The 26,784-nt window shown below is 39.5% G+C and overlaps 1 protein-coding gene across 2 annotated transcripts in view; it reads right to left on the bottom strand.

The window, feature by feature from the left end:
- CERT1 (ceramide transporter 1) overlaps positions 1 to 26,784 on the bottom strand; it is an 88,851-nt gene that overhangs the window by 36,958 nt on the left and 25,109 nt on the right. For both annotated transcript variants that reach the window (XM_066615905.1, XM_066615906.1), the window contains exon 3: positions 18,089 to 18,205. In XM_066615905.1, the coding sequence (XP_066472002.1) occupies positions 18,089 to 18,205 (117 nt within the window). The remainder of the gene's footprint in view (positions 1 to 18,088; positions 18,206 to 26,784) is intronic.

Below are 26,784 nucleotides of genomic sequence, written 5' to 3'. Positions count from 1 at the left end.
ACATGATAGACACATAAAATTTTAACTTCTGCCTTGAAAAGAATACAATATATCTTAAGTTTATGGAGGAGGAAGGTTAATAAATAACAAGTAATTAAGCTCAACCTAGCAGCAATAAGATAACCAGCTTTTGAAAACATTCAAGAATAATATTAAGGTCCAAGAACTGTAGCACAAAGTGGTTGATATAGGATTAAACCTTGATATAGAAAAGAACCACCTACGGAATACCGATTTGGATGTCTGCATTTGGTGCCAGCATTGAGAGGATCCAGTCATGGTGTTTATATAAAATATTTGCTCTACCATGCTGTATCCCATACGCAGTACTATATCTGGAAGTGGGCCAACATAAATTAGAAACCATGGCCTGGGTGAGTTTCTGCGAATTTTGGCTAAGGGTTTGTTATGCGTCTGAGCAAGATATTCTGCTCAGAAACCTATTAACTAACCCAACATTCTCCCTGGGCCTGACATTGTTTCTCAAAAAGGTCCAGGCCATAGGTCTCTCAGCAGATCTGTTAGGAGCCCTCTCACCAGAGCTGGCATTTAAAACTCTGAGTGGCAAAACCACTCTAGGAAAACCTAGAGTGGCAAAAGCTGTTTGCAGCCACAAACACAACCTGTTCTCCCCTCCAGCTTTCACTTTTTCCAATCCTGGATAAACGGCCCGCCTACTTATATTTCCTATTTAATTCACAGGAACAGAGAGCCTTCTCCCTGGCGCGTTGTAAAGATACAATTGCCTGAGCATGCAAGCAAGGATGTGTAGCTGCAACTCTCTGGACACTGAATCTCTTCCACATATGGTTTTAATTTGCAAATGGTTTGACGATCTGTGTTCGCAGTTGCTCAGGCCATTTTTGCCTTCCAAACATTGGTTGGGGGACTTTGTGCTACATCAGTTGCTATTAGGCAATGATGAGGCACGTACACGGCAGGTTGCAAAATTTCTTTACTCAATTTTGAGGAGGCGTGGTATAAGTAAGTAAGGGCAGTGTATTGGTTGGGCACATGAGCTGTTTTAGGTGTGGTTTAAATGTACTGTCATATGTTGTTTTATTTTATGCCAATAAAGGTTCCTGAATCTGAAATCTCAACCAGGAAAGAAGAACCGGGGAAAAAAATCCCAAAGGCAGTATTGATATGATTTTTTTGAAAGCCCAATGGAGAAGTTTTGGTTGAATACACAATCAAAACATGGATTCTGCCCAAGGACATCTAAGAGGATGACAACAGCATACGGTACACCCTGCTAACTAGGTATAGAGACATTTTTTCAATTCATGCTCCTCTTCTATTTAGCAGGACAGGAAACCATTTAATTTGACTTTGTAAACTGCTTCATGAACTTTTTAATTAAAAAGCAGTATATTAAGTATCTGATGTTGAGACTATATGTGAATTCAACAAATTGCATATTCCATTCCTACAGGTTATCAATACAATGTCTATCCTTTACTTCCATTATTCAGTCCCCCTAAATTTTAATCAGTTATAAGTAGGGCTTGCAAAAAGACCCACATATCTACGGACAAATTATTTTTTCCCCTTCCCAAAAGAAGTAGAAGAGGAAATTTCTCTGACATTTGTATATTAAGATAGTCAGGTCAAACAAGACTCCCTTCACACAAGAGAAAGCACAAGTATCCGTTAAGGATGCAGTTTGTACCTCCAGACACAAAGTCAGATAACTAGTTAGATAAATGAGAACTAAAATGTTTAGGCAGGCGCTATATAAAAAAATACATTTGACTGAAAAAGCCACCAAACTGCTTGACAAAGGATTCAACAGGGTAGACAGAGCCCCCTTATATTTCTGCCTTAGTTCATCATTATGCCAGAAGTACTATTGTGTCTGTCCTAACTCAACTCAATTTGCTGAACAGAATTCTCAGATGGAACACACACACACCTCTACAGCAGTATACTCAATTAACATTGTGCACTTGAGTTCAATAGCTCTGTTTTATATACTGTGATTTCTAGTACTTGTAATTTCAAAGTACATGGAATATTAGAAACCTACTTAATTTTACTGAAGAGGTGCAATAAAAGTATATTTTACAATGTTATCTGCTATGAGCACCAAGCACAGAAAACAACACTTATAGTGCATAGAACTCCATATTTGGAGACATCCGTGACAATCAAAGACAGAATCATGTTTTAGTTACCACTAAATTTTTAAAAAGCCATTTCTGAGGTCTGGGACTTTGGTTTCAAAAAGGAGGACAGCAATGTTTTGTTAAATAGCACACAGATAAATGTATGGTTAACAGATTAAGCATGCAGAGAGAAAACACAATGAAAGCAAGCTTTGTTCCAAGCCCCACCATTCTATTACTGCAACATCTAAGCCAGAGCAGTTCAGTGCCGCACTTTTTATGTCTTGCAGAGCAGATCATTAGCAATTCACTGTCGAAATAACAGCTGTTATAATCGAGATGAGGAATGCTGATGATGTACAAGCGTCTTCCACCCAAAGTATGAATACTTCAAGCTGCTAAAAAATATACACAGGCAGCCAAAGGCTATTCAACAGAAAAACCAATAGTCACTGCCTTGAGATGAAAGGAATTGCTCACTGTTGTTGTAGCAATCAACACATAAAACACTAATGCCCATTACCATGCCGAACATCCAGAAGCCATTTTATCAGATATCCATGCATGGGTTGTAGCCTCAAAGCCACACTCAGAACTGACATTATAAGCACACTGCAACATCTTCACCAGATTTTCGCATCCCTGAACAGATTCCATTATTCCTTTCAGAAAGCTGTCTCATAGGTCGATTACAGAAAGGGGGGAAAAAAGGCACATGATCCTAATCCTTGTGCAATACAATTTTGTTGGTGTAGGCGATGGTGTCAGCAGCAAGACACATTTTCAGAGAAGCAGCATTCAGCAACACAGCAGCTAAATGTGTTCAGACCTTCGCAGTCGACTCTACTGTTTGACAGGGATTTCCTTAAGTGGGTCACTAATGCTTTAGAGAAAAAGCACAGACTCATGGGAAATGAGTACTGGCTACACACTTTCTGCCTTCCTGGTTTCCCATATTTAGATTAACCTTCATGAAGCTTAACACAGAAACAGACATTTCCCTTAGCTGGTACTATAATGTGTAACAGCTACACTTTTCTGATATTAAAGCCATACCTGAGAATTAAAAGTAGTATGAGGAAGGATAAACTAAAAGATCCTAACCAAGAATACCATGCGAAGTGTGTACATGTGAAATACTACTTTAGTTGATCCATAATTCACTATTATTGGATACAAAATAAGAGACAGAAAACTAAGCAGCAGCAACGTAAGGATTTGTTGAATTAGGAAGTATGGGGCAAATTGATGTAATAACTCCCAGAAAACAGGGAACAGTAAAAGGGAGGAAAAATTAATTACAAAAAAATTTAAGTGTGACCAAACTCTGCATGCGCATTCTTTAATATCTTGCTAGAGCTGCTGCTGAAAAATTTAAAGGGAAAGGGAGAAAGACTATTTCAGGAAAACTAAGTTTTCATAACACCTTAAGAACATGAGAACAGCTCTGCTGGAGCAGGCCAAAGGTCCATCTAGTCCAGCTTCCTGTATCTCAGTCACACACGAAATGCCACAGGGAGCACACAAGACAAGAGACTTGCATCCTGGTGTCATTCCTTGTATCTGGCATTCTGAGGTAACCCACTTCTATAATCAGAAGTTTGCACATACACAGATCATGGCTTGTAACCTGTGATGGATTTTTCCTCCAGAAATTTGTCTAACCCCCTTTTAAAGGCATCTAGGCCAGGTGCCATTACTACCTCCTGTGGCAAGGAATTCCACAGACTAACTACTTGCTGAGTAAAGAAATATTTTCTTTTGTCTGTCCTAACTCTCCCAACACTCAATTTTAGTGGATGTCCCCTGGTTCTGGTATTGTGTGAGAGGGTAAAGAGCATCTCTCTATCCACTCTGTCCATTCCCTGCATAATTTTGTATGTCTCAATCATGTACCCCTCAGGCGCCTTTTTCCCCCAAACAGAAGAGCCCCAAATGCTGTAGTCTTTCCCCATAAGGAAGGTGCCCCAGCCCAGTAATCATTTCAGTTGCTCTTTTTTGCATCTTCTCCATTTCCATGATATCCTTTTTGATATGTGGCGACTAGAACTGGACACAATACTCCAAGTATTACCATCTATTTGTATAATGGCATTATAATATTAGCTGTTTTATTCTCAATACCTTTTCTAATGATCCCAAGCATAGAATTAGCCTTCTTCACCACTGCTGCACATTGGGTCAACACTCACATCGAGCTGTCCACCAGCAACCCAAGATCCCTCTCCTGATCCATCACAGACAGCTCAGAACTCATTAGCCTATATATGAAGTTTTGATTTTTTTTGCCCCAATGTGCATAATTACACTTACTTACAATGAAACGTATCTGCCATTTTGCTGCCCATTCTCCCAGTTTGTAGAGATCCTTCTGGAGCTCCTCACAATCTCTTCTGGACTTCACCACTTGAAAAAGTTTGGTGTCATCCACAAACTTAGCCACCTTGCTGCTTAACCAGGTCATTTACGATCAGGTCGAAAAGCACCAGTCCCAGGACAGCTCCTTGGGGTACACCGCTTTTCACCTCTCTCCACTGTGAAAGTTGTCAGGAAAATTCAGGTACCTTAAGAGAGGGTACCAGAAAGTGTTCCTAGCTGTACAATAATGAGAAATAAATCATCTTGTGCATTTTCCATCATTGCAGCTGCTTCAGTGGAAACAGGCAACATAGTACCATTTATGATTAAAAACTGGTGAAGAGAAGGGTGAGTAGCAAAAGCTTCAAGACTTCTAGTTGTCTTAGTAAACTCTAAAATACCCACTAGGTGGCGTCTATGCTTCACATGTATCACACAGGAGGATAGATCACCCCATTTCTCAAGGGACATTTTCAAAGACCTATAAATAAAGGGAACACACCTGCCTGACAGAACTTTAAATGCATTGCTGGGTTCAGCTCCTGAGTTTCTCTTTCCAAATAAATTATTTAAAATTATTAGTCTATACTCATAGTTATTATTACTGCAGCTTGAGCATACATGATATCTTACAAAATTTAGTAAGCAACAATAGACAGGTCCCTCCTCCAAGGAGCTTACAAAAATAAACTATGGAGAAATAAATGTGGACAAATACAGGCACACATACTTAAAACTTGTTTACAAACTGAAGAGGGTAAATTACAGGCCACACAGAAGGGGAGACATGACAGCATATAAAGCATGAGTCCCCTTATGGGGAAGAAAGTGGGTTAAAAATCCTATAAATAAAATCCTATAAATAATAAATACATGTTCAGAAAAGGAAGTGGACACAGGGAACAGCAAAGGAGAATGGTTAGAGCCATGGTAGCGACCAAGATAATCTTAGGCGACAGGATGATGGAGTTGAATGAGTAGAGGCCATGCACCACAAAACAAGAGGAAAAAAAAAGATGATAGGGTGGGGAAAAGCTTGGAGAGCCTGAGGCAAAGGCAAGCTTAGATGGATGAAAATTATGGAAATTTGGTCCACATGGACAATGTCTTCTGATATCCCCATGACTTCTGTCAGCCCTGATTTGTGGGATTCTTTTCAGCTTGTGGGGCCTGAGGATGTGGACAGGATTCTTTGGAGTGTAAGGCCATCTGCCTGCCCACTAGATCCATACCCATGCTAAAATAGATTTTAATACAAATTTTATATATAAAATATATTTTAAAAATGTTATATACCGTTGTATGCGGAATTTACAGCTGAATGCAATAAAAACAAAAAATGCATAGAGCCCTATGGAAAGTGAAACAGCCATACCATGTGTTTACTCATGGGCAGGTGAACTTGGCTGAGGGCCCAATCCTATCCAACATTCCAGCACTGCTGCAGCCACAATGCAGCCCCAAGGTAAAGGAACAAGTGTTCCCATACCTTGAGGAGGCCTTGGTGACTGCCTCCCCACCACAGGATGCAATGCACACCCCATTGGCACAGCTGCACTGGCCCTGGAAAATTGGATAGGATTGGGCCCACAGTCCATTGGAAAGGGCAGGCTGAGAGGAATCCAACAACATCAGAATGGTCCTGATCCAATGAATGTAGCCCCCCCCAAAAAAACACCCGAGAAGGAGGTCCCTCCTATCCAGCTGGTGAATGTATGGAGCCCTATGGGAAGCGAAACTAAGCCACTCAGTTGTATTTACTCATGAGTAAGCAAACATGCCTTGGCTCCTGGGCAGGTCAGGCAAAGGGAAATGTGAGGCCACCAGAATGGCCTGGATCAGATGGAACTGGAGCTCAACAAATGCTCCAGAAGGCAGCCTCCTCCTCATAAAAAGAATGAAAAATGAGGCTTGAGAGGGTAAGGTGAATTTTTTTCTATTTTAGATTTGTAAAGTCAGGTGGGTCCTGTTAGTGATATGCTTGATATATAAGAACTTAAACTGAACTGGGTAGGACTGAAAATCTTACTGATTCTTTTTATTGGAGGGGGGGGTGTTATCACAGGCAGGCTACAGAGAAAATTCACTTGGTGGAACAGGGCTGGTTTCCCCTTTTTTAATTATTTGTTTTAATTATTTATAATTATTTATTTTAATTTGCTTTATAATGTCACTTCTGGCCATAACATCAATTCTGGTGGGTCCTGGACAGAATGTCATTCTAAAAAGTGGGTCCGATGCTAAAAGTTTGAGAACTGCTCCAATAAGGTGTTAGTAAGTTGACACCTGGGAGGTGTGACACCACTAGTGACAAAAATCACTAAAATCACAGTTTGTAAGAATACCATCATGTCATATATCAATCAATGCGTAATTTCATGCAGAATGCAATGAAATAAATCGCGTTGTAATACCTTTATTCTATCAAAAGGTACAGTTCACCAAACTTTTCCGAGTGGTGAAGACCAGAAGTGATTGTGAGGAGCTCCAGAAGGATCTCTCCAGACTGGCAGAATGGGCAGCAAAATGGCAGATGCGCTTCAATGTCAGTAAGTGTAAAGTCATGCACATTGGGGCAAAAAATCAAAACTTTAGATATAGGCTGATGGGTTCTGAGCTGTCTGTGACAGATCAGGAGAGAGATCTTGGAGTGGTGGTGGACAGGTCGATGAAAGTGTCGACCCAATGTGCGGCGGCAGTGAAGAAGGCCAATTCTATGCTTGGGATCATTAGGAAGGGTATTGAGAACAAAACGGCTTGTATTATAATGCCGTTGTACAAATCAATGGTAAGGCCACACCTGGAGTATTGTGTCCAGTTCTGGTCGCCGCATCTCAAAAAAGACATAGTGGAAATGGAAAAGGTGCAAAAGAGAGCATCTAAGATGATTACGGGGCTGGGGCACCTTCCTTATGAGGAAAGGCTACGGCGTTTGGGCCTCTTCAGCCTAGAAAAGAGACGCCTGAGGGGGGACATGATTGAGACATACAAAATTATACAGGGGATGGACAGAGTGGATAGGGAGATGCTCTTTACACTCTCACATAATACCAGAACCAGGGGACATCCACTAAAATTGAGTGTTGGGCGGGTTAGGACAGACAAAAGAAAATATTTCTTTTCTCAGCTTGTGGTCGGTCTGTGCAACTCCTTGCCACAGGATGTGGTGCTGGCGTCTACCCTAGACGCCTTTAAAAGGGGACTGGACAAGTTTCTGGAGGAAAAATCCATTACGGGGTACAAGCCATGATGTGTATGCGCAACCTCCCGATTTTAGAAATGGGTTATGTCAGAATGCCAGATGCAAGGGAGGGCACCAGGATGAGGTTATCTGGTGTGCTCCCTGGGGCATTTGGTGGGCCGCTGTGAGATACAGGAAGCTGGACTAGATGGGCCTATGGCCTGATCCAGTGGGGCTGTTCTTATGTACAGCCAAAAAACCAGTGGAGGCAGGGTAATGGTAGATCACCACGCCCACCACCTGGGGTGTTGCCCTGGCCACTGTACGGGGTGACACGCTGGCCTCCTGCACTGGGTGATGCGAACCCTAGGGATGCCACTGACCAGCACCACCTGGAAGCCGCAAAGCACTCTGGGCCATGCTGTGCCCCAGAATGCCCTGAGGCTTCCAGGTAGTGCTGGCATGTGACCTTGCATTCTGCGGCATGACCCAGAAGCTGCAAGTCATCTTGGGGTGTGATGTGACCACCACAGACGATGAAGTGGGTTGAAGAACGTTTGAGAATCACTGAACTAAGGCAAAGAGGGATTCAAACAGAAAAGAACAGGTATCTCAGAAAGAGCAGAGTTCAGAGCAAACAAGGGTAGAATAGAGATCTTTGGAGTTGATCATGAGGAGCATTTATTTTAGAAAGGACAGTTTTAGTGGCTTGCAGAAGGTGAAAAACAGATTATAAGGAATCAGAAGCAGAGTTGGAAAAAAAGGGAGCCAAAGTGACCATCTCATTAAGAGATATTTCAGGAAGAAAGAACAAAGAATTCAGGAAAGTTGAGTGAGTGCTATTCAATTTCATCACTAAAAGAGGTGAGCTCTTGGGTGGAAGCAAGCAAGGGAGGCAAATGACCAGGCTTTAGTAGAGAATTCAAGACAGAGAAGACAAATTCTGTAGAAACAGGAAGAGAACATGCATTTAAAGTGAGCAAGGTGTGTCAAGTCTTTTGGTTTCCTCCAGAGCACACAACCTGAGAGCATTAATGTAGTTAAAGGCCTGGAGATTTGTTGGGTAAACAAGCTTGATGGAAGAGTGAGTAAAAACAAATCTAAGTTAAAGATATGAGAGTTTAAGATGGAAAACGCTATTCCAGGGAATGCCTGGGCACTGTGGGATCAGGTCTGCAAATAGTCAATTGGTAGGGACAGAGGAGAGTAAATACTCCGTCAGGTTGAAATCAAGGTCCAGAGCATCAAATGAAGATTGGAGGGAATGTGTAAACTGACAATCTCTGGGATGCAAGTCCCCTGACACCTTACAAGGAATAAGCAGAAATAACTGAGGAGATAAGGGGGAATATTACTCCTGAGAAATCTGCACCATTAACAGATTATAGGTCATGAAATGAGTGAGTCAGATGGAGGGGCAAGGTAAGGGTGGCGAATGAAATGACAAGATAACGGCCAGATGAGGAACAACACAATAGCAAACTGATAAATACAGAGCAATCCTTCAAGATAACAAGATCAAGAGAATGGACAGGGTTGGCAAGAAGAGGAGTCAGACCAGAGTACCAAACAGATCAGTTGTAAATTTTGATGCCACCAAAGTAGGCCTATTGACAGAGGACAAGTTTGGTGAATGCAATGTTGGATAGAGTAATAGGGAAAGATTATGGATACAATCGTTTTCTGGGACAAGGAGCAAATGAGGATGAGACTTGCAGAGGAAGCATGCATAGCTGCCACAATACTGAAAACACGCAGAAGAAAGATGACTAGGAAGGCAGATAGACTGTAAATATCAGAGAACACAAAAGCGCCCAGAGCAGGAAAGGGAGGACAAATTATGCAGAAAGGTACAGTAGCTCAGATATAGAAAGAACACTGAATGAGCAATGCCTCTTTGATATAACCTTACTGAGCGCCACCTCAGCTGGCAAGGGGCTGATGAAGCCAAGGTACAGCTTACACAGTGTAAGTCAGAATAGTTACTGGAAGCTGTTTTTTTCTGTAGTACTATAAAGACCAAGAAAAAAATCAAAGGAAAAAAGGTTTGGAAGTGGAAGAGCGTTTTTCCATTAAAAAGACCAACACTCAAAGCCCTGAATTTAATAAAAAGTTGTATCCTGGTTGGGATATGCATCTTCAAAGAACCCTTCCTCAAAGGCAGGTTTAATGGTATTACTCATTTGTGTGGTAGGAACTGCTGCTGAAGATTTGGACTTAAACAAGCCAGTGCCTACAGGGACAAAGGAAAGAAACCCAGAGGATTTTGAGCCTAGGTTGTCTGGCACCTTGGGAGTTAAATGAGGATTTAGACATGCAATCTTTAGTATGATTCAGTGCAATTCCCTCCAGTTAATCCAGGTGCTGTGCATTTTGTAAATCTTTCCCTTGGTACAGAGTCATTCTTCTGGAATAGTAATAAGACAATTGTGGAAGAAGGCACCAAGTTTGCTTTTGGGCATGAGATTCTCATTCACATACAAGTACTGGTATGTGTTTTAATTGTGGATATGAAATTCTACACTATTAGATTCATTTGTTTGAAAAACAGACTACTTTTGTATTGAGCCTTATGTGTTCTTTATATGGAAGTTTTTAATTTTTAAAATATTGGCAGATTGAGTACTTTTAATTCTTATCTTCTGTGTATGAAAAATATTGACTTTGGTTTTATTTTTTTTAATGCATCTTTTAGGGTCCTGATGAAAAAAATCTGTAAACTTGGAAGTTAATTGGGCCTGTCACAATTTCCAATAAGTTACTCCTGTTCCTTGAGATGCTCTTTCTACAGCAGTGTTGCCCCTCACTTCCTGACTCATTAAAACAATTATAAAGTTTCTTGGCAGTCAATGAAAAGGGAGTTTAAGACAGGAGGAAATGACAGGGTTAGTGCAAGCATTGTGCAAGGCTTTGAGCCCAACTTTACATGGATAAAAGCTTAGCAAAACGTAACATGATAACCAATAAAACAATATGCTCAATTTATGAACGATGTCTACCAAAATATCTTGTAATTTTTTCTTGAGAACTAGACACTTGTTTTTTTCAAGACAGAAAGAAAAAAAATATCCAGATTAGTGGAATTTGCATTCACAATGCCATTATGGGCATGTCAATTCACAAAGCCATTATGGGCATGCCAGTTTCTACACTGCCTGTTGATAAAAGCATAAGAACCAGCTGAGGAGCTCAGAGGTCAACAAGCTGGTGATGAAATCAGAGCCAGATTTTTAGGCACTAACCCTGCATGAGTCTCTAACATTCCAAATCCAAGGTTACAGAAACTATGACTCCTTTTAACTTTGGGAAGTCATTAAGCATTAACAAGTTGCCAAGAGAATATGACAAGCAGTCTCTTAAGCAAACTGACTAAACAAGTCTATAAAAGCAAATTGCAATTTGGAGCTCTAGAAAATATCACATCAGAGAAAACTTCTTATAGTTTGTTTCAGCTATTGCATTTTATAGCTAACTCTTCATTTTGCCTACAACATACACATTCTTTAGTGTACCAACACTAGTGCGCTGCCTAATTTTCCACCATGGAAAATTCTCTATAGACTACATAATTAAACACTACAGCTGATGATAGGGTCACAAACAATGTGAAGAAAATCCTACCAAAAATTGCATGCAATAAACACAAATGACCACTAGATGGAAGCAATAAAAAGAGTACTAAGACACTGCTTGAGGTTACTGTTGGTCAAAGTCCAATAGTAACCTTTATCCTGCTTCCATTACATGCCAGCTATTCTTCATTTAAACTGTTTTCAAGACAGCCTAGTTTTAAATGATTGTAAGTTTACCAATGTCTGGCTTTAAGTGCAAACTCCTCAGCTTCCTTCAACTAACATTTGAGAGTCATGTTTCGCAAACTGAAATTCACATTTGTTGATTTTTGGTTTTGGGGATTTAAAAAAAAAAGTGTCTAAAGCTTAGACACTGGTAGTTTTCAAAGAGTACTGGCTGGTGAAAGAAGCCCAGGAGACTTAGATATGCCAAAGCTTCTGTGACTTTAGAACTTTGCCATAAAGATGAGCAAGAACAGAAATAGGAACGGCAAGTGGTTGAACTGATGTGCTCTTTTATGGTATCTGTTATTAATTTGTGTTTTTGTGGCATGCTGTTTTGGGCACTTTATTATAAAAGTGGCCTATTAAACTAATAAAATAAAATAAAATGCTTAGTTGGGACTCTCAAACAGATTGCAGTGTTCAGATAACTATGGGATACCTTAAGTTTAAAGAGAAGCAAGGATAGCCTCTCACTGCACCAAATTCTTTATCATAGCTAAAATTCCAATGACAAAAATATGCTTACTTCATTTAGAATTAGGAAGCCAGAATTGTGTTATAAAATTGCATTGAGTCCCAACTACAAGAATCTTTGTAGAGAAAAATAATCATCACAAAACTGAAGAGCTAATGTCCACTAGTTATCATAAAGTTACAGGCCATACCCTTAGAGCAGCCATTTTTAACCACTGTGCCATGGCACACTGGTGTGCCATGAATGATCCACAGAAGTACCACAGGAATTTGGGGGAAAGTCATTTATCAGTAGGGCCAATCGGAGATGTGTTATCAGTAGGGCCCACTGGCAGCATAGTATGCCTCTTGAATTGTCAAAAACCTGATGGTGTGCTTTGACAATTTTAATACCTTGTCAGTGTGCTGTGAGATGCAAAAGGTCAAAAATTGCAGCCTTAGAGGATAACTACATGTGACATGCTAATGCATTTAACAGTACTAGTACCTTAAAAAGAAGAAAAGCCTCCTGGAGAAGTCAAGTTTGCAAGCAAGGGAAGGGGCACTTAGGGCACAATCCTAACCAGGTCTACTCAGAAATAAGTCCTATTTTGTTTAGTGGGGCTTACTCTCAGGAAAGTGTGGTTAGGATTGCAGCCTTAGTTTATTCCAAATCATCCACATATGCTCCATCCCTCCCCCTCTTGGGTTCAAAACTTCTGTTCACAATAGCAAACACATCTTTAAAACTTCCATGGGAAGCCACACAGGAGGGTAATCTGGATCAAGGAAAGGTAAAGCAGCCCACTGCTTCTCCACTTTAAATTTCTCTCTTCTGAGGTGACCTTGCTTTAAAAAAAAAAAAAAAAGATGCCAAGACATTGTAGCAGGCATTAGTGTATAACAAAGTCCTTCATCAGGAGAGACAATCTAGGTAACAATCAAGCAGTGTGCTGATAATGGCTATTTTAGTTAATGTTTACCAGTTCTGCCATGCCTCCTACTAAGCAGGGAATTTCAGCAAAAAGAAGTGAAGCACTGTTATTTTTTCATAAGACCTACTGAGAATAAAAACCACCAAATTAATATATATTAAATGTGCACCAACAAGGTGGGTATGGTGCTCCTCTAATACTAAGGACCACCAAACTAAAGGCAGAGAAACTGAAATCTTTGTGCTATTTTTGACTCCAGAGAATGGTTTTTCCTTATTAGGAAGTAATTTCTGATAAACTAGAAAGCATAAAGATCAATTCATGAGTCAGCTATTTAGTTCTCCATGCAACCTTTTCTTGTGTACAGGATCATATATTCAAATTTCTGTAATAAAATAAACCAGCCACAATTTCCATCTGCTGTCTATCTCAGAAATAGCCGGTATAAACTGTACAGCCCAGTTCACAGCAGGACGCATGCTGTGGGTTTCCTGCTAAGGCCAAAATAACCCAACCAACTATCCATACATGTGACATTTATGGACAATTTTGAAGAACTATATCAAATCAGCAAATTTTGTATTACAAAAACTCAGGAATGAGAAGGCATGCTTAGCCATCGTGGTTCTCCATTTCTTCTATTGTAGGATTTGCATTGCTTAATAGCAATACCAAAACTTCAGTTTCTCCATCTGACTTCCGTTTCTCCAGTTTCTCCATTGCTAGCTGATGAGACTGCACTGTTAAAGGGCTGGTGGATGTCCCCTCATGTTTACTTCATGTTTACTACTTTAGGAAAAAGTAAATATGAGGGAGCATCCACCAGCCCTATAACAATGCAGACGCATCATCTGGCAATACCAGTCAGATGGAGAAACTGAAGTTTTGGTATTGCTATTAAGCAATGCAAATCATACAGCAGAAGAAATGGAGAACCACAATGGCTAAGCATGCTCTCTCATTCCTGAGTTTTTGTAATACAAAATTTGCTTATTTGATATAGTTCTTCAAAATTGTCCATAAATGTCACATGTATAAATAGTTGGCTGGGTTATTTTGGACTTAGCAGGAAACCCTTCAACAGCTGTTGCAAAAAAAAACACATAACCCTGTTCCCATTACTGTCAATAGTATATTGAAATGTTTCAACCAAGTAGCTGGCCTGTCAGTCACTTTCATAGAACATGGTGTAGAGTACACCACATCACTCTAGATCAGGGGTACCCAAACCCCAGCCCAAGGGCTGCTTGCGGCCCTCGGGGACTCCAAATCTGCCCCTTGGGGAGTCTCCAATGAGCCTCTGGCACTCTGAAGACTTGTTGGAGCCTGTGCTGGCCCAATGTAACTGCTCTCAGTGTGAAGACAACTGTTTGACCTCTCACATGAGCTGTGAGCTTCCACTGCTTGCTGTTTCACGTCTGTGATGTAGTAGCGGCAGCAAAGGAAAGGCCAGCTTTGCTTTGTGCAAGGCCTTTTATAGGCCTTGAGCTATTGCAAGACCTTCATTCATCCATATAAGTTCATCTTTAATATATTCATTTATGTAAACTTATGTAAATTTATTCTAATTTTAAATGTAAATTCTTTTTTCCCCCAGCCCCCAACACAGCTTCAGAGAGATGACGTGGCCCTCCTGCCAAAAACTTTGGACACCCCTGCTCTAGATGAACAGAACTTCCACAAAACTATGAATCTTGAGAATGATGTAGTTTCCAGCATTGCATCAAGAACCTTTGGACTTATGAAAGTCATTCAGCAGGCCTTTGCAAATTGTATTTTGCACTCCATGATACTGGAGGCCAGCACTGGGTGACACTTGTTCCAGATGTCATTAAAGAGACTGTTGAACACTGCTAGTTATTCATGCAACAGCAACATTGATGGCTGAACCCTGTTCATTGGAGCAGACACTGAAGCACAGGCCAAGATCTAAAGAGATTCTCACTGCACAGCCAAGGCTTCAAGTATGTTGGTGATTTTTTTTTAAACTTTTACTTAACTTTTCCAATGTCATATCCCAAACCGCTTCTTAAATCCCTAAAATGTCACGTATTTTCATTTGAGCAAAGGACTAAGAAGCAATTGTTCAAACACACAAATCCTATATATCAGGCATGTAGAATCATGGTTTTTTAAAACAGCATTTATGAAACACTATTCCAATCCAAAATTGACCACACTGACAGATAGAATGCAACAGTTACAATACTAGACACATTTTCAAAATTGTATGCTTCAATTCAACCAACAATGATTGCAGAAGTATCAGAAGTTTCCACTTCTGGAAACTTCAGCTATGCCTGAATGTCTGACTGGATATGCATATAGACTAACTATTAGCTAAAAAACTGAAACCTCATGTAACAAGTGAAGTGTTGATGGGAGGCCAACCAAGACATGATGGGAGAGTCGATTTCACTATACTCGACATGGTCACAATCCTGTAAGGAGTAGGCTTGTAATCTTGACCTTGATTTCTTACAGATTCTCAAATGGTAGCTGGAGTGAAAGTGGGTGTGAGAGTAGCGGCAAGAATACCACCTTAGGTGGTAAGAATGCCATCTTAGCATGGCCAGCCAACTAAGGGTGCAATCCTAACCAACTTTCCAACACTGAGGTAAGGGCAATGCAACTCTGAGGTAAGGGAACCAACATTGCTTTAGCCTGAAAAGGCCTCCATGATTGCCCCCCCCCCCCAAAATGCAGGATGCAGCACAGGCCCCACTGGCACAGCTATACTATATATACTATATAGACTGGAAAGTTGGTTAGGATTGCTCCCTAAGTCTCTTTCCTCTTGGATCATAATTTGACTCTGATTAGACTTAGTTACTACCGATCACTGAATGCACTCTTCATTCAGCTGACCTCCAATATTTGCCAAAACTTGAAGTTAACTTTGCATGCAGAAGACACAAGTTCAGTCTCTAGCTGGGGAAAAGAAAGATTCCTGTCCAAAACAGTTAAGAGCTGCTTCTTCTTCAGGGTTTACAATACTAAGGAAGATGGACCAACTCAGTACAAAGCAACTTCCTATGTTCCTTGTGCAAAATGCAACAGTCCCTCTTATACAGAAAAAGGGATGAACCACACGAAAACCAAGAAGAAAAAAGGCAGCAAAGCCTCAAACAAGCACTCAGTACAACAGATTTGTTTTGGCCTTAGCCTGCCTCAAGAGCACAAGGAGAAACTTCTTAGGATTAAGATACTAGTGTGGAACTCTAAAATGCTTACAAGAAAGTAGTACAAACTCTGTTTTCCAGAAATATGTGCTTTTTAGAATTCCACAACAGTGGAATCAATCGCAAGTATTCGAAAGATTCTCCCTGTGCTCCTGAGAAAGGCTGAGACTAAAACATGTTGGCCATAATGCTTTAATACAATATTTGCAAAAATACTAACAAATATATCTTGTTCTGAACATCAATTTGAGGTTTTACCTCCTTTCTCCCCTCTACCCTTTTCTTACAGGAGCAGGAGTTACACATTGCAGTTTTGGCTCTATCATACTGCACGCTTACACATGCTTCTAGACACAATTCGAAGTGCTGTTTTGTCATTTATGCCCTAACTGGTCTAGGCCCTACATAGTTTTAAAACCCTTCTCTTATGTGCTCCTCCCCATTTCTAAGATCAGCAGCTAATGCCCTGTTCCATGTTCTGCTTCTCATTCAGTTAATCAGCACATAAGCAGAACAGGAATTTGACAGTCATACTCACTTCCACAGAATGTTCTCTCAGGAGACTCATTCTCTATTGTCCTTTAGGAAGATGATGAAAATAGATGTACAGGCATGCCTTGCTTAAGACAGGGATGCAATTGGCACCCCCATCATCAAGCAAGGCTTAACGCTATGCAAAGGTGAGGGGAGCCGTATTCCCCTTGCCTCCTGAGGCTTGGGGGGTGAACACGAACCAGCGGTGGCCACAGCATATGCAGGCTGACGCTGGTCAGAACGTTGCTAAGCAACACAATTGTACTTTTGAAAAATTTTGGTTTTGCTGGCTTAAAATTTTTTGTTTTAAAACTGTTGTGTTTGTATTTTATGGTAATTTATGCTACTCTGCAATCCATCGCGGCAGAAAATGCAGTTTATAAGTATCTGATATCAAAAAATAAAATATCAAAGAATTTCCATACAAACATAGGAAGAAGATGCTTAATGCAGTGTTAGTTTTCTATACTACAGAATAGCATCTAAAGGATTACTGCTTCTCTCTGACATGATCATATCCGCATGAATCATTTAAATCCAAACCCAGAGAGGAAATGCAAGTGTGGTAGGGATTGCGTTGAGACTTTAATGCATACCTTTTTTTACTGCCCGCTACATGATGCGTCACGCAAGAAATATCTAGGCCCATTGTTAGCTAGGATGCAGGGCTGGGAGGATTCAATCATGCTTCAGTCTCTCCTTTCCACACCTGATTCTGAGACTCTGGATAATGTTGCTTCCTTTTTATCTGGGGTAATAGCCAGACAGAGCCCTGGGACTCTGGACAGTGACTGATGTTTATGCTTATGTTGTGTTGTCTTTGTATATTTGTTTTGCTTTGTTCTCTCTGTATTTTATGCCAATAAAGGTCTTACTGAACTGAACTAAATCCAAACCAAAAAAAATTAGAAGTTGCTTAAAGCCAGTTATAAACTTAGTTTTTTTCACACTTAATCACCACACCAGAGGAAAGAGCATATATAACCAATACAAAAATTACCTCATTGAATGTTGTTTAAGAAAACTTCAGACCCCTGACCTTTCATTAAGTCAAATGAGCCACCTTTATCCACAATATCCAAAGTTAACCCAACAACATCTTTTAGAATTGACAGTCTTTATGAACACAGGAAAAGACATGTATTTAATCCTAGTATTAGCTAATGTAACAATCTATTTTTGAACTGCATATCAAGCATATGTTTTTCTCTGGTGGGTTTAAGCTCCACTTGCTAGATATAATGGCTGTTTTCTGCATTGCCATACACTGATTCATGACATCCGCTGGTCTCTCATTATTGCTTAGAATAATGTTGAATTCTACAGCATTTGTCAAGTGCAATGTCTTTTAGCAATCCTTTAATTCATTCATTTGTTCAACATATGATGCAAGAATAGGGAGCATAATTTCTAGTGCCTGGGCACACCATCACTGTATTTGAAGTAATAAAAAATATATAATTCAAGTTATTAAGCAATCCCCTGGAGGCATATCTTTAACTATGTACCATTATTAATTGCTAAGGAACAGAAGCCATACCTTGTGCTGCTCAATTGCATCTATCCATTGTTGTCTGTGATCTGGATCCTGAGCCCGTAGGTACCAAACGCTGTCATTTACGCTAATGTCAAATCTGCACTCATCAAAATCATGGGGCTGTGGAAATAAGACAAGCAATGTCATTAGGAGAGTTAGAGTTAAATGCGAAGGAGATGAACAGTGACAACTGCAAGATACTGCAAATCACTCAACATCTTTAAAAAAAAAATAGCATTTGGGAGTATGCCAAGAATCTTGCAACAATCCTGTAAGGCAGAGCTATTCAAACTGGGATATCACAAAGCCCCAGCCTGACAGCCCTGGCCTCTGCCCCCTTAAGGGGCAGGGGGAAGGCAACGATCTCCAGGATCATGTCGCTAAGGGAGGCTGCAGGGACTGGGATGTGCTCACCAATCTGAATGCAAAGCAGATGCTCTCCTACTGATTTGAAGCCCCTTCCATCATTCTGGGTGCTTGTGCGCCACCACTGCCACCACCCCGGCCTGTCCTACTTTCACAAACAGCACTCAGAGTTATTTTTCCAGAGCTACTGACATGTATCAGTAGCACTGAAAAAAAACTGATGCTCCCACTGTTCTCAGTATCTGGACTGCAGCTGTACCAGTGTGCTAGGCATGAAAGAAGGAAGACAGAAGTGTCCTCCCATTTTCAAGCAGTTCCTACTATGGCAACATGAAAGGGGTTGGAGGAAGAAGGTGGGCAAGAAGGAAAAGTATTTGGCATATTAGGATAAGTAATACAAGGGAATGGATCCTATTGCACTTCCAGTTATATCAACTAGGGCATGACAAGATCTGAACCGGGCTTGAAACTGGGTTCATCAAAAAATGAGCTATTTCCTAAGTGGGAATTAATTTTTTCCAAAGCTTAGTTCTAGGCCTGACTACAAAAGGTCTAACCCATCACTAATTACAATCCTAATCAAGACAAAGGAGTCATAATGCCACTCAATACCTTGAAAAGTCATTAAAAATGTATATTCAATGTCTATTGAAGATCTGTTTCACGGACAAGTCTTTGGGGGAAAATGCTAGAAACACCTGTTTCATCTCAACTGTTATATACATAAAGAGCTATTCAAACTGAGGAGATAAAGACTATCATCATCATCTATCAACATACCACCACTAAGAAGATTTAGAATATGAGGCCTTTAAAAATTATAAAGACTTGGAACCATTATATAAACAAGGATCCATTACAGGCATACATTCATATCTGTAAAATAAGCTATCCACATACCAAGTAGAAAGTTTATTTTGGCCAACCCCTGAAGATGCAGAAGGATTGTGTTTAGAAAAAAGGTGGGATAGAAAGACTATTCTGTCCCAAATTTTGATTAAGAAACAAAGTTCCAATTAATTGAAAAATTTCAATAAAAAAAATTAAAAATCAATTCACATTTAAAAAACATCAAACCAATAAAAGCAGGATGTCAAATCTGCCATGAAGAGTTGTCACAAGATCCCAAAATTAAAAACAAAACTACCACCACCAATTCTTTTAGCATCTTGAAGTTTTAAAAAATGTTATTTATTTTAGCGTAAGCTTTGTGCTTTGCCAAAGTAAGCTAAAGCCCACTTCATCCAAAGCATAAAGTGAAATGCTTGGTAGATTTTTATTCAAGACACTTTAACATTATTTTAGTCTTTAAGATGCCACAGTACTCTTAGTCCATAGAAGCAGACCCAACAAACATGGCTATCCCTCTGGAAGTTGATCTCACTGTAAGTCTCTTACTTTCCTCCCTGTCAGTTCTAATATACAACACAGAGACTTCCCTCTAAAGTGGAATATCTGGACTACTAGGAGAGAAGATGTGTCTAACTAGGAATACAGGTGTGCACCAGTTTGTAACATTCTGGCTTATGCCGGGATCTCATAACTGATCACATCGTCGTCAGAAGTGCACACCCCAACCCTCCGAAAACAAGAGGAGCTTGCTCATGAGTAAACGCACATGTGTGGCTCAGTTTCACTTTCCATTGGCTCAATCATTTTCATTGTCAGCTTAGAGGGGAGACTTCCTTCTCAAGAATTTTTTGGGGGGCCTGTGTTCTTCAGATCTGGACCATTCTGGTGGCAGTGCACTCCTTTCAGCCTTTGAAGTGGACTGAGGCATGGTTGCCAACTCATGAGTAAACATGCATGTGTGGCTTAGTTTCACCTTCCATAGGGCTCAATATGATTTTCCTTTTCAGCTATCAGCGTGTCAGTTTCATTACTCACCAATCAGGTCGTGATCTTCTGGTAGGCCCCAACCCACTGTTTGGAAACACTGCAGTAGGGAGACTTGCAGATTGGCTACACACTCTCTTTCTGAAAACCTTAGGAAATGTTGCAAGCCTGAAGAAGTTCATAGAGGAGGACTATTTTACACAAGCTCTTACACATGGTCTCTTGAAAGAGAGCACTCACAGTTGGTTGCTGTAGTTCATATTCCCACATGATTCCCACATGACTGTACAATGCTTATTCTGAAACAAGCAGCTGCAGCTTTAAAAAGCTTTTGGAAGTATATCAATCAGAGATGAAATGTCCTTATCCCATACCTTCAACAAGCTACTTGCCTGGAATTATTTTTATTGCTGTTTTGCTAATTTTTGTAAGTTACTAGTGCTAGTCAATACTTCTGTTTGCAAATTGTATAACATTCTCTCCTTTAAGTTTTAAATGCCAGAAGATTCTAAGGGGAATAGTTAACTTTTTTGGTGCACACTAGACATCTAAACTTGAGCAATGCATATTTACAAGTTCTAACTGTGCTTTTATTGCTGACAAACATTAAAGACAAATGGTTAAATTCATTCAATCAATGTTGACATTATTCATTAGCCTTATGTTGAAAGCTTGACACATCACTCAAAATTTAGGGTTTTAAAGTCTAAATAGGACACCTGGCAGAGTGCTACCAACATAAGGGCTCCCGTTTCAAGTATATATAGTCAGCCTGCATCTTATGCTAAGGTCACGTTCTGAGGTCAGAGGGTAAAGCTAAAATCATGTACCTTGTACAATCAAAACTATCTTCCATCCTGAAAATATGTAGTCAGCTCACAGCTTTTGTAGGAGTTTCATTCGAGAATCGGTGTGCAAAGCTAAAAATCACATACACTCAGAATTACCTTGAAAGTCTCTTGCATTTGAAAAATATGTACTGGCTTTTTAAAAATTGAAAGGCAGGAGAGAACCCATTCTCCAACCTCATCCTCATGTACTGAGTAAGTAGAATGGCAAGCAGAACTGCCTGGTTTTCTCTGTTTTTGAAAACTGTTTACGGTTTTCTTTCGCTGAGCACACACAGTTGAATTTGCACAAGTGCAACTAAGATGTGGGCTGACTGTACACGGTGACTTCTGGAGCAAAGGCATACTAGTTTTGGACAAAATAATGAGATAATCATAATGCAAGAGAAGAACAATAAACTTTGACACCTACACACAAATTGGTCAACTACCAGATCTGAAATATGCCAGAAAAAGTAGTCAGCAGGACATGAAGAGAATACCAACCAATGGCAGTAAAAAAAAAAAAAACCTAGGTGCTCTGTCCCAACTTTGGCATAGTACAGCTCTATCCCTGGAAGCTCCTCCAATGCTGCAAGAGTAATGTACTCTTACAAGAATCTTTCTATGAGTATAACACTTCTTCAATGAGCAGAAGGAATTTCCAATAACTGAACTATACTCCACCAAAGGTTAGGATATAACCCCTAGCTTTTTTGTCATATTTACCTGGAAAAACAAAACCAATCTTTCAACACACACACACACACACACACACACACACACACACACACACACACACACAATATTTACATCAGGGGATCTCCAAACTTTTCAGTACAAGGGCCACATTGTATATTTTATACATTTTCATAGGCTGGAAAAAAAAACCGGTTTTATGAATGAAATTTAAAACGAATGAATAAGTTACTTGGATCTTTTTTGTAATTAGCATACTATGATTCAGAACAAAAGAGAAATGCGACAATTACAAAGAAACACTGCCATGCCTAAACAGAGAAATGATACATAGTGAGTATAAATGTCAAACATTAGCAAAAAATTAACCATAAAAATATTTTAAGTTGCTGCAGGCCGGATAAAACCATGAGATGGGCTAGATGTGGCCCCCGGGGCCACAGTTTGGAGACCTCTAATTTACATGAAGGAAAAGATTGCTCCTGTAAAATGCTTAGATTGAGTTGGTTCTAATCCGTAACTGGAAGCAGATTACCAAACAAGTAATCTATTTGCATGAGCACTGTGTTGTGGAGTCTAGGAACTCATGCAAGGTAATTGCCCTTTTACAATAAGAAAGTAAGTGCTTGCTGCTTTAGTGCACCTCCAATGTATCAGAATGGAACCTCAGTCTGACTTCATGGAACTACTAAACCAGATACATCTATGTCCAATTGGTATAGTAAGAAGAGCACTGAATAAAATCAGGAACAGCATCTGAGTTGAGACTTCCTCTCTTCTCAGTTGAGGACAGAAGTTTTGAATTAAGAACTCCTACAGCAAAACTCACAGCCTTTTGCTTTTTGTGCCAACATGAACAGTCAAAGTCTACTTTCTCTCAAGATTCTGAATGCAGACTTTGCTCCAAATAATGTCTCAGCAAACTGGGTGATTGACTAAGGGTTGAGGGAGAACTGAAAAGACAGACTAATAGATTTCCTTCTTCCTTTAGTTTCTGTGTCTTAAAATGGAGCAAGAAATAAGTTGCCTTTCTAGATATGCACGTTTTCAGATGAGTAAAAGTAGAATGTGTCCACACAAAACTTAACCTTTTAAAACCAGGATGAATATGTGTTATCACTGGATTTTACAAAGTACAGTTCAATCTGAATAATTACAAAAGGAGAGAGGGTTTTAAGGTTGAAACATTTGTTTAGGTTCTGAACGTTTGTTCTAGATTCATGCCCTTTACAAAGCAACTTGCTAGAACTCTTCACTATGTTTAGATACATAAGAAAAGTTTGATGGAGAAATAATTTAAAGGCTTATATTAAAAACTGAACAGAATACAGAAGTTTGCATACATTTTTAAAAATTCACAGAAGCTTTCTCACAGGAGTAATTCTGTTTACAGCGAGATACAAGGATTCTGGATTGGCAGAGGATACGACAAAGAAGTGCGACATGTCCCCATTATCCTGAGGCAAGTGAAAGAGCCAAGTACAGTACACCATTTAGATTTATTTAGGGGACAATTAGGGAAAGTGCGGAATTGTTAATACAGATGTGAAAAACCTAGTCAACTTGTATTAATACATGCCAAATTCCACCATAGTTCATCTACAAATAAGAGCAAAACTCAACTACTGCTCAAATCCGACATTCACATACACAGGGCAAAAACATGGCAGCTACTATAGAACACTAATTTTTTTCCTTTTTTTATTTTCCAAAAACAAATATAAACAAACACACATAACACAAAAAACATACCACTACACACACACAAAAAGGGGGTGCAGGAAGTCATATATCATTATCATGTATCACTACAACTAATAAATCATTACATATCTTAATTTCTTCTTCTAAATTTACCTCTTAATATCATTTTTCATTTATCCTTCGTCTATTATATCATATCAAATATTATATAATGCAATCATCTAAATGCCCTATTTCTAAAACTTCATTTTCAACCAAGTATAAAAAGATTTCCATTACACAATTTGTCGGTTTTCGTTATTAATCCAAAATTTCTGAATGCCTATCCATTGCCTCATTTTCTCTATTAATTCATCTTTCATTAATATTTTAATAAAATATTAATATTTTATTAAATAAAAATAAATAAAATTTATTTTTATTTAATATTTTATTAAATAAAAATAAATAAAATCCTTCCAATATCTAACATATAAAATCCCACTACAAAATCATAATAACTAAATACACATCGTTTTCTTTATCTATAACATCTAAAACAATATTAAACAAAAATAATTCACATTTCAGCGATGTCATTAATTCAACAATGTCTTATATTACATTTCTTGCCATTCTCCAATAGATTTGCATTTTTTTTACATATCCACTACATGTTCCAACAACTACTTGATATATTCTGTTTCATTTTTACCAGTTTTTTGGTGTCATGTACCACCTATAGAACATTTTATATATCTTTTCTTTAAAATTCGTTGCTCTAATAAGTTTTATATCATGCTTCTAGATCTGTTCCCATTGATCTATTGTGATATTATGGTCTGTATTTTATGCCCATTTTATCATACATTGTTTTTTCTTACATCTCAAAATCCAATAAAAACATACTTTTAAAAATATATTTTTCTTTAGTTTCTAACAATAGTCTATCAAATGGCATTTATTCCATATAGAAACCTTATTTGTCTCTCCCAAATCTTGACTCTAATTATAGGTGAGTCTCCACACCAGCCAGTCTCCACACCTTGCCTTCACAATTCTTTTTTCTCTTCTTCCTCACTCTCCATGGAACATGTCTCAGAATTCTAGCTTTATTGTCATTCACTGTCCATTCCTTTTCCTGTGAAGCCTTTAGTAATTTATCTCTGTAAAAGGTTCTGATGAATTTCACATGAATTTCTCTTGGTAATATGTGTTTTCTCAAATAAAAAGTGCTCACTCTTCTCACTGAATCCAATTCTTTAGTTATCTCCTTCTTCAGTGCATCAATCCAGTGATTGTGAGGAGCTCCAGAAGGATCTCTCCAGACTGGCAGAATGGGCAACAAAATGGCAGATGCACTTCAATGTCAGTAAGTGAAAGGTCATGCACATTGGGGCAAAAAAATCAAAACTTTAGATATAGGCTGATGGGTTCTGAGCTGTCTGACAGATCAGGAGAGAGATCTTGGAGTGGTGGTAGACAGGTTGATGAAAGTGTCGACCCAATGTGCGGCGGCAGTGAAGAAGGCCAATTCTATGCTTGGGATCATTAGGAAATGTATTGAGAACAAAATGGCTAATATTATAATGCTGTTGTACAAATCGATGGTAAGGCCACACCTGGAGTATTGTGTCCAGTTCTGGTCACCGCATCTCAAAAAAGACATAGTGGAAATGGAAAAGGTGCAAAAGAGAGCGTCTAAGATGATTACGGGGCTGGGGCACCTTCCTTACGAGGAAAGGCTACGGCGTTTGGGCCTCTTCAGCCTAGAAAAGAGACGCTTGAGGGGGGACATGATTGAGACATACAAAATTATGCAGGGAATGGACAGAGTGGATAGGGAGATGCTCTTTACACTCTCACATAATACCAGAACCAGGAGACATCCACTAAAATTGAGTGTTGGGAGAGTTAGAACAGACGAGAGAAAATATTTCTTTACTCAGCGTGTGGTCGGTCTGTGGAACTCCTTGCCACAGGATGTGGTGACGGCATCTGACCTGGACACCTTTAAAAGGGGATTGGACAGGTTTCTGGAGGAAAAATCCATTATGGGGTACAAGCCATGATGTGTATGCACAACCTCCTGATTTTAGAAATGGGTTATGTCAGAAGGCCAGATGCAAGGGAGGGCACCAGGATGAGGTCTCTTGTTATCTGGTGCGCTCCCTGGGGCATTTGGTGGGCCGCTGTGAGATACAGGAATCTGGACTAGATGGGCCTATGGCCTGATCCAGTGGGGCTGTTCTTATGTTCTTAATCCATTCTGATATTAATCTAATAATCCGTTGTGATGTATCTTCTCTCTCTTCTGGTATATTTTGTATCCTCACCACTTGAGCTGCACTATCCATCTGAATTTCCATTAATGTTGACTCTGCATCATGCTGATTTTCTTCTCTCTCTGATATTTTAACTTGGTCTTTTCTTATTGTTTGTCCCGATTTCTCAATCTCTTGTTTATTTTCTTCTGGTGTAATTTTCACATCCATCAGGTGTCCACTAGGTTCATCTAATTGTTTAGTTAAAACATCCAAGCTGGCTTGAATCTGTGCAGATTGATTTATTTGTTGCTGTACCGTTGCCAACAGTTTTTCCATGTTGTCTTGCACAGTCTGTTTCCAGTCTTTCCCTTTCACTTCCTCTTGTACTAATTTTCCAAATCCTGTCTCCGATGCTGGCAAACTTCGGATCTTACCCGCCATCTTCATTCTTCCTTCCTGTGGAACTCAAATATCTTTTGCTCGCAATGTTCTTTAAGACCACTAGATGACCTCAGCGTATTATCTTCCTTGCTCCACTTATAAACACAAATCAAATTCTTGCAATGTCTTTTTAAATCCACTAGACGTCACTGGTGCACTATTCTTGTTTTGTTTCTGTTCTCTTATTTATTTATCTGTTCTCTCTTATTTATACTTGTAGCCTTGGCAACCGACATTCCTCAGTCCTCAAGAATGTCAAAACATCCAGCCGTTTTCAGACAATCCTGAACAAAAGTATCAAATCAAGGCAATAAATGCTCCAATACACAAACTTTATCCAAGGACAATTACTCTGTAATCCACCGAAATTCAAAGTTATAAAGTTGTAATTATATTTTCAGATAACCCTAACAAGCTTGGCAAATCTCTTTTATGATTTCTCCTCACACCGATAAACAGCTGAGGGGGGGAGCCTCCCCCCCCCCCTCTTCGCACAGCAAAAAAACCAAATCAGGCAGTCAATTACTCAATCCATGCCAGGCATACACAAACGGAACAAGTCTTTCAAAATCTTTCCCTG

Source organism: Tiliqua scincoides, chromosome 2 (assembly GCF_035046505.1).
Source record: "Tiliqua scincoides isolate rTilSci1 chromosome 2, rTilSci1.hap2, whole genome shotgun sequence".
In the NCBI taxonomy this organism is placed as follows: domain Eukaryota; kingdom Metazoa; phylum Chordata; class Lepidosauria; order Squamata; family Scincidae; genus Tiliqua; species Tiliqua scincoides.
Note: the sequence above shows the minus strand (reverse complement) of the source record. Positions and strands in the feature narration are given on the sequence as shown.